General features: G+C 60.2%; 1 protein-coding gene across 1 annotated transcript; it reads right to left on the bottom strand.

Annotated features, from left to right (window-relative positions):
* Window positions 1-5,383: 5,383 nt before the first annotated feature.
* On the bottom strand, window positions 5,384-9,098 carry Reep4 (receptor accessory protein 4). Its single transcript, XM_015499513.2, has 8 exons — window positions 8,849-9,098; window positions 8,001-8,073; window positions 7,504-7,580; window positions 7,291-7,411; window positions 6,753-6,866; window positions 6,242-6,377; window positions 5,963-6,117; window positions 5,384-5,879 (listed from the first exon to the last, which is right to left on the bottom strand). Exons 1-8 carry the CDS (start codon window positions 8,878-8,880, stop codon window positions 5,814-5,816), a joined length of 774 nt encoding a protein of 257 aa, XP_015354999.1. The 5' UTR covers window positions 8,881-9,098; the 3' UTR covers window positions 5,384-5,813.

The raw sequence follows: 9,098 nt of genomic DNA, 5'->3' as shown, positions 1-9,098 counted from the left end.
GTGCCAGAGCTGGCAGGGGCAGTCGGGTTCTCACGGGTCAGCGATGGGCGCTCCGACCCACGCCAGCAGGGCCTGTGCCTGCTGGACCACTCTCTCCCGGTCCTCTCCAGCTCTGGCACGTGGGCACACCCCTCTGGTTGGTGTTGCTCTACCTCATCCTCACCTGTCCAAGCTACTCTTCACTGTCCCCCACCCAAGCCCCCTCCCAAGGCCAAATGGCACAAAGTGCTGTCCTTAGAAGTCAGAGAGGGACTGATATCTAGTCTAAGAGCCGTGGTTTCACCAAGTGCCCAGAGAAGTGATGGACCAGAGAGGCTCCATCACACCAGGCACTCCGGTTTGTAGGGTCAGCCGCATCCCCGGTGTTCCTAGTGCTCCCAGGCCTGGTGCTGGAGAGGAGCCTATGGGAGTGGCTCCTGGGAGGGAGCAGCGAGTAGGAGAGGAAATGGGCAAACAGGGCACCCTCCACCAGAGGAAGCATCCCGGCTCCTCTGCGGGGGTGGTTCCAGAGCACAGACACAAACAGACAGATTCAAACACACACAGACAGATTCAGACACACACAGAAACCCACACGCCCAACGGGCGCTTCCCTTCCCCGCAGGCACCCACCTCCTGCCCCTGGACTCCCCTGCCTATGGAAGCCATCCTCAGCCTGCCTTCACCCACCCTGAAACAGAGGGGACACCCCCATCCCACTCCCCTGTCCCATGGAAGGGACGAGTTCTCGAGGCCTCTAGCCTGCTCCTAGGTTATAACACCACCATGGCTGGAGAGGGGAGCCATGGGGAGCTCAGAACCTTCTTCTTAAGAAACTGGAGCAGAGGCAGGGAGCCTTTCACCAGTTGCAGAGAAGAGGAAGGGTCCTTGGGAGAGGGGATCCGGGGTGAGGGCACTAGACAGGACTTGGGCCATGTCTGCCTGGATTCCCCAGCCCCTTGCCACCCCCAGAGGCTGGTTCTGTGGCGGAGCGAGCTGGTAGGGGTTGTTTACATGTCTGAGTTATTCTCACTCCCTCCTTCCCCAGCTCCCCTGGGGGCGGCCAGACCTAAGTGTGCCAGGGGAGTGGATGGCGGAGGGTCTAACAGGGACTAGGACCCAAGGCCCTGCACTTGGCGTCCTGCTTCCAGATTGGCTCCAGGTTGAAATGGTGGGCTGAGGTGCCTGTGGTCCCCGTCTGTCCCTCTGGCCTGCCTCCTCAGAAGCGGAGGCTTGTGGGAGAACCCGGGGGAGAGAGCTGTGGCTTGGGGCCTGGAAGAGTCCAGAGTGGGAGCTTGGGCTGTCCAGAGCCCTGAGGGCTTGTTGGCTTGGGCTCTCATCCCCAAAGGGGATGGGACTGTCCTGGGGGATCAGAACAGATACGCCCCCTCCCCACCCCCAGAGGCCATGTCTGTCTTGTCAGGTCACAGTCCTTGGACTGGACCAGGGCTCTCGGGCCGGCTCCTGGCATGCCCAGGGGCTGATGGGAGTGGGGCTGGGGGAAGGACCCCTTTCCCCACCCCCACCCAGTTCCCCATCCTGCCTCAGAGTCCATGCCACAGGCCACAGTCCTTGTGCCTGCCTGTCCTGAGCCTGAGGATGGAGCAGAGCTGGGGAGCCACAAAAAGACACAAACACAGAAGGAGAGCGACCCAGCACATGCACCGTGGACCTCGGCAAGCTGACCAGCTCCCCAAGACACCCGTGGGCCCAGCCCCAGCCCACACCGACCCCTCGCGCACTGACAGTCACGCTGACACACACACTGCTGCTGACAGCCACCACAGCGCCTCAGCCAGCTGCCCTTTTGCCACCCCAGAGCCCCTTACCTGGGCAAGCACAGTGCCCCTCGGGTGGAGCAGCCCCCTGCCCAGGGGTGGGCAGCAGGCAGGGCGGGGGAAGGAGCCCCGGAGAGTCAGGCCAAGCTGCCACTAATCCGGNGTGTATAAGAGACAGGGACCTGGGGGGAGGGGAAGGGGAAGGGAAGTGTGGAGATGCTCTGGGAGCCAGGAGGAAGCTCAGTGGCAGAGGCCACCCCCCTCTCACCCACCCACCCACATCCTTGACCTAATTCCTCTTCTGGGGCCCTCCTCCTTCCTCCAACACCCACCCCCCAAATGAACCTCCATTCTGCCCCAGGGCTCAGGACCTTCATGCCCAGCGACACCAGCTCTGGAGCCCAGGACCCCCGGCAGTGGGCATCCTCCTTCTGCCCAGGTTTTGACCCCCTCCCCAGCTCCTGGGTCCCCCAGGCCCTGGTGCCGGTGGGGGATGGGCGCAGAGGCTGAGTGCTCGTCCCCGCTATCCCTTGGTGGAGGATGGTGCCCACCAGGACTCCCCTGCTCAACCTGGGCGGAGGCTGCCTGGGTGTAGAGGCCGAGCTTGCTGCAGTGACCGCTAAGACACAGCGAGTGGGCCAGTGAGCTGTGACATGGAGCAGGGAAGGGGACCAGGCCACAGAGGTGCCACAGGCCAGAGGGACAGGGTGGGCTGAGGCAGGAGGTAGAAGAGCTACCTGGAAGGGCCAAGGGATGGAGGGAGGTGGGGCAGAGGGAGCAGGAGAGACCAGAATCCAGGGCCACCTGCCCCCAGAACTGGGAGGAAAGGGATGGGCCCTGGCAGCAGGCCAGGACAGGACCCAGCAGAGGGGCAGGGTGCTAAGGGGGCTGCCCTTGGTGGCTTCAGATCCCTTCCCAGCCCCGATCCTGCCAGGCACACTGGTGGCAAGCAGACTGGGGGGTGTGGGCAGGTGAGAGTACTGACTACCCTCCCCCAAGAGCCCAGGCCAGAGGGCTGAAGGGTGGAATGGGGACCCCATCCAGGGGTGGCCGTGATGGGTGGTCCTCAAGGGGCATCTGGGCTCTGAGGGAAGCCCACCTGTACTCAGTGCCCCGAGCCTTGGTATCACACGTATGGCTGACCAGGAATGCCCTAGAACTTGGACTTCTCACTCCTTCCCCTCTGACCCCAGGATGTTGTATAACCCATACAACTGGAGTCAGCCATCCATCCACCTATGTCATGGAGACCCTGGTGAGCCCCAAGGTGACGTAGGACACAAAGACCAAAGCACAAGGCCACTCCTGCCCTGGAGGAGCTTATGGTCACTTACTGCATTTGTTCTTCTAGTAACACTCTTTCAGGCTGCTTAGCTGTCAGGCCCTATGCTGGGGCTGTAGGGTGACTACTAGGGAGAAGGACAGGTTAACAAATTATAAGATGTTTCTAATCCTGCCCTGGGAAAATCAGGGGGACTTCATGGAAGAGATGATACTTGAGTGCAGAAGTCAGACAATAAGCAGCACTTCCCCACTGAATCACACACTCACAAAAATATTTCACTTCAGTTAAACCACTTGTTCTGGGCTGGGATACAACAGTAAGATGTCTATTCTTCATGAAGTCACAACACAGTAGGGGAGAAAATACAATGTGCTCAAGGGGAAAAGAAAAGTACATGCAAGAACAGAAAGCAAGAGGTCCAGAGGAGCTAGCAAGGCAAGGCAGGGTGTGCCTGCGGAGCGCTTCCCAAGCAGGCAGGGGACAGTGGGCTGGGGAAACAGGGCACTCCAGGGGACAGTGGGCACCGGCTGGCTGTGTAGAGCCGGGACCAAGTGGAACACAGAAAGCTTCACCAAGTCTGCGGAGGGCCCGTGTGACCTGCCCACTGGGAGGAGCATGTCCTGGGAGCAGGCAGGTGAAGCCCCAGCCCCTGAAATGCCCGCACTTCGGCCTCCCCCGGCCCCCTTCTTTTGAGCCCCTGATTCCTTGGCCCCTTCACCATTTGTTCTTTGGTTTGGGTCTGCGGAGGCTGCCTCCACTTCTGCCGCTGCGACTCCTGCAGCAGGAGGCGTAGCCCCCAGCTCTCGGCAGCACCACCCGCTGCAGCTCTCAGACTCCCCGTTTTTCATCTGTAAAATGGGTACAGCCCCTACCCGACAGGGTGGCTGGAGCATTCAAAGAAACCATCCCTGTGAAATTCCCAGTGCAAGGTCAGGCATGCAAAACGTTCCATACACGTTAGTCTCCTTCTCCCTGCCTCCCAGGCAAGGAACAGCTCATTTACTTGGGTTCTGCATAGTGATTAAGTACATCGACTCTGGAGCCAGACGGCCTGCCTCAAAGTCCAATTCTGTCACTTACTAGCTGTGTGACCTTGGGCAAATCACTTGTCCTCTCTGTGCCTTTTTTCCCCCCCTATTTTTGGAATGGAGATGATAACAATGGTTCCAACCTTCTGAGAGGGCGAGGGCGAAGATTAAATTAATATGTCGGGGGCTTGAAGCAGCATCTGGTGTGCCATAGCCACACTCTAGCTGTGTGACCTTAGTCTTTGCATCCCTATCAAATCTAGCAATATGGCTGGTCCCAGGTAGAGGCTCAGTACGGATTTTTGGAATGAGTTAATGAGGTTAGACAACACTGTGGTGCCAGGTAAGGCCACTTAGGAAGCCACTGAGCACCCACATGTGAGGAGCTAAAGCACCCCAGGAGATTAAGTGCTTTCTCCCAAATAAAACCCAGATAATCCCACACCAAGAGTTAATCCTCCTCCTCTCAGGCCATCCAAGTTCTCAGCCCTTTCCCCTGCCCCTCATCCAGCACTCTCACCCACCTCTTTGCTTACTCAAAAGCAGAAAGGAAGAGCAGGCGTGGGGGTGGACAGGGGGTGTCACAGTGGTGACACCAGGAGGGCTGTCCCAGGGATCAGAGGGGGGGCGTAGAGCCAGCCCAGCCAAAGAGCCTGGTCTCAAGAGAGCAGTGGACGCTCCGGGGATGGCGGGCCACAGACCAGCGACCACAAGTAGCAGGGAGGGCCATCGGAGGAGGCCCGGCTGGAGCTCTGCATCGTCTCTGGGGACGGCCGCCAGCAGCCAGGCCCCGGCAGGGCGAGGCTCTGGCCAGGCTCCCAGCCCCGCCCTCCTTGACCTGGAAGCTGGGGGCAGCCCAGATCCCGGCAGCTGCTGCCCTCTGGTGGCCACTGCTGAGAATGCCAGCTGCCCCTGAGGTACCTGTTGATGGAACTCGGTGGCTGGGGAGCTACTGGGAGGTGATGTGGGACACCCCTACCCCAAGCTCAGGACCTAGGACTACCTCCAACACCCCCCTCGCTGCCCACTTCCCCTCCACCCCTCCACTCCCATGGCTCCTCCATGGTTGTAGCTTCTTGGCCAGGCCCAATCCTGGGCTCCTCTTTTCAGACCTCTTTAGGTCTCGCCGTCACCCAGGACTCAGAGACTCCAGAGCTCATTCATGACACCAGTGACACCTCATGACTACTTGTCAATACGGTCTCATCTGCACTGTGTGCCCTCGGCCTCGGCCTTGACCTTGGCTGTGCCTGGCTGGGCTATATGACTTAGAGTGTGGAGGGAGGGGTGGGAGATAAATCAAGAGAAGCAGAACACCTTTAGTATTTATTTATCAAAACATTCACAAGCCTGACCTCATTCACAACACAAAACACACAGCAAGGGCACACACCCGGGGCCTGGAGCAGGCTGTCAAGTACTCTGGAGGACAGGAAGGAATGAACAGCTGGTGGGCTTTTGATTTCATCTGTAGCGGTTTTGGGGGGCTCTGGTCCCATACCTGAGAAGGCAGAGGGCGGAGGAAGGCAATAAATAGAACCCTGGGCCCAGCCAGCTCTGGCACTGTGGGTGCGTCCACAGCAGGACGCACAGCCTCTGCCCTGGCTCTAAGGCAAACGCAGCAGCCAGGAGGGGTGGGACCCAGGTAGCCAGTGCAGGCCAGCCAGTGTGCAGCCAAAGGAGCCCTGCACCTAGCCCGGCACCTGCAGGGCCTGAGGTAAGACTGGGCTGACTCCGCAGATCCTAGCTGTCCATGTCTGAGGGCACAGTCTTTTTCCGTGTTCGGACCTTCAGGGAGCGTGAGGTGCCCTGGGGAGAGAGCAGGTATACTGTGGGAGGTGTGGGCTGCGGTGTGGCCCACCCACCACCCTTACACCCTCCTTGCCACTGACCTCCCGGGCCAGCGGCTTCCGCTTGACCACACGCAGGCTCTGGCTTCGGCTCAGAGGCTTCTCCCGGGGCCGTGCTGGTGGCTGGGGGACTACCTCGGTATCCGACCAACCCCCCTCCTCTGTGTCACTGTCCTGCAGGCCCCCTGCCCGGTACCCTGTAGAGAGGGGGAAACAAGCCTGGCCATTTACACAGTCTGAAGGCCTGGGACCAAGCCAGAAGTCCCTAGCCCTGGGGAGGCTATCACTCTCGAATGACTCCCAGTCCCTCTGTTTACTCACCAATGGGTGGCCTCCGGCGGGGTACCTGATCTTCCAGGTAGAGGGGGTCCTGGTAGGTAGGGGCAGGGGTGTCAGGGATGGAGCGCAGGTCCTGCATGGAAAAGCTCCGCAGGCGACCGGCCAGTGCGCCCTGACTCTGTGAGGGAGGAGGAGGCACTGCGTCACCTGCAAAGGTGGGGGCTCTGGGGGGAAGGGGCTTCAGTAGGGAAGTCACCCAAGGATGTGAAGGGCCACCCTGCAGCTAATCCCTGGGGCACAGGGCTCGGAACTGAAAGCAACTCAGCAGCCTTCAGCCCCTGGCCACTTGGCAGAAACAGGAAACTAAGGCCACAGGCACAGGAGCAGCCATTCGTGCTCCTTCAGCCAGGAAGGTCTGCGCTTCCAGCTCCTGCTCCTGCACCTCCTCACCTGACCTGGCACCCTAGCCCTAGCCCTAACTGCCACCTCTCGCCTCCCTGGCAGAAAGCTGGATGGGGTGGGGCAGGGGGCAGGGGGCTGGGGCCCACAGCACCTTGGTGGCAGCCTGTACAGCAGCTGATGCAGCAATGTTGAGGCTGCGCTTCCCAAGGCTGAGCACTGTCTCGTAGCTGCGCTCTTTGGCCTGAACAATGTACGTGTCGATCTCCTGCAGAGCCGGGGGAGGAGAGCTCAGGAAGACAGCCAGAGGAGTCTCTCTGCCTCCACAGACTAAGCCACCAGTGATTGTCATACCTTCCGGTCACCCTGACCCAGTATGCGCAGTCACAAAGGCCCAGAATGCACCAAGAACGGGGTTTCCCACCCATTTACCCCCCCCCCACACACCTCAATGAGGGGCCATTCCCCACCCCCAAGCCAATTTCCAGCTGGCACTTCACACCACTGGTCATTCACTGCACCCATTTGGTCAGCCCAGCAGACAAGGAGGCCAGGCCTTGTCAGGGTCCCAAAGTCAAACAGCCGCAGCCCTGAAGTTGGAACCCAGGTGTCCCTGCATCCTGAAGCGGGGTTTGGGGTTCTCTCTCCCCACATCCACCGCTAGGTCTCCCTCTCTACCTCCCCCAGGGTACCTTCTCATGACGGGATAGGGACGGGTGGACGAACTTTCGGTAAAGTAGGCTGGCCCCCTTCGTGTAGGGCGAAAGCAGCCACAGAACAAAGGCCATCTTGATCTCATAATAGAAAGGGAACCTGCCAGAGCACAGAGGGGCAAGATGAGCCCAGCAGCCAGGCCAAGGGTGGGACACCCCTGCCCCGTGGCCCACTAACCCCTGTGCCCAGACCAGGAGATAAAGATGTCTGTGAAGGTCTCGGCTGCCATGAAGATTGCAAAGATGATCCAGTACATCATCCACCGAACCTGTGGGACACAGAGCACAGAGGTCAGCCTCAGAGCCTGTGGTGCCAACACCGCCCCTGGCTGGCCCAGCCCAGAGATTCCAGAGAGCCTGTCCAGCTGCATTGTTGCATTCCCCCAAGCCTGGCTAGACAGGAGCCTCTGCGAAGCTGCCACTCATTCCTGTGCCCACCCCAGTGCATTTCACCCACTGGCACTTCCACAGCCACCCAATGGCCTGCCCTCCTTCCACACCCCTTCAACAGGCCCATTCCTTCCTTCGCCACTCCACTCAGGATGTGCAACACTAGTGGGCCCTGGGAAAAGTGGCAGGCCAGCTCAGACCCTCCACACTCAACAAGCCCCACCACACCCCCCAGTCCCCCTTAGGGCTGTCATCCCACCCCACCTTAGCTAAGCCCTCCTGCCACCTCTCATGCTCACATATTCACGAATATTCTTGGTCTTCACGGCCTTGTAGGACGCATAAGCTGGATACAGCATCCCAAACACCAGTCTGGAAGAGCAGCCAGGGGAGTGTGAGGGGCAGCATGCTCCCCCTGTACCCTGACAGGTGGCTGCCTCCCCCTACTGGAGTGCCAGGGGCAGGACCAGCCCTGTTTTTCCCGCTTGGCTTGCACAACCCGCAGTGCCTGAGTCAGTGCCCTGGAGGCCACCTCTCCACCCTGCTGTTTACAAACATCCCAAGCCTGCCCAGGCCTGCACCTGTGGCCCATGGGTACATGATGGAGAGAGAACACAGCTACCAGACAAGGTGGGTGAGAGCATCAGGCTGTCCCCTCCCCTGGATATGCAATCAGGCCCAGAGCCACCAGACCTGGCACTGCCAGGCTGCAGACAGGGATATTTGAGCTAGGCGCTGGAGTACTCAGAGGTTAAGGGTAAGACTGAGTGAGGAGGCTGAGGCAAAGTTGGTCAGTCACGTGACTGTTCATATGGCAAGCAGGCCCTTGGATTCCCCACCCTCAGTGTGCCTATTACCTTGCTTCTGCCCTGGCTGGGATCTGCCTGTGGCCCTCAGCCCCAGGCATCTGTCTGCAGAATGTGTTTGCGAGCATGTGGGTAGGGTTGCTTTAGGTCAAGGATTCTGGGGAGGAGTGGGTCAAGGACGCGGTGCCCAGGTGCCCCGTGCAGGCCCGCAGGTCCGTTAACCTTTGCGGTGTGGGGGGGGAGGTGTGAGGAAGTTCAGGAAATTCCGTCTCCACCAGCTTCCACCCCAGGGGCAGGCTGACACCCGGGGAAAGAAGGAGTCTGAGAGTGGCCATACTCACACCACCAGGCGACAGATCATCCAGGACACCATCCTGACAGCCTTGGGGACGAGGGGAGGGCCCCCAAAAGACGCCCTGGAGGGCGCTCACGCGGGGGCTGGGACGGGGGCTCAGTGGTGGTGCAGGAACCCGAGGGTCGGTCCCGCTGTCCCCTGGCAAAGTGGGGCCCGCCGCCCACTGACTCCGACCCGGCGGTGCGGAGACCCAGGAGAACCCGGAGACCAGCGGGCTGGGAGGCGGTGGGCAGGGA

This window comes from Marmota marmota, unplaced genomic scaffold (assembly GCF_001458135.2).
Source record: "Marmota marmota marmota unplaced genomic scaffold, marMar, whole genome shotgun sequence".
NCBI lineage: Eukaryota > Metazoa > Chordata > Mammalia > Rodentia > Sciuridae > Marmota > Marmota marmota.
Note: the sequence above shows the minus strand (reverse complement) of the source record. Positions and strands in the feature narration are given on the sequence as shown.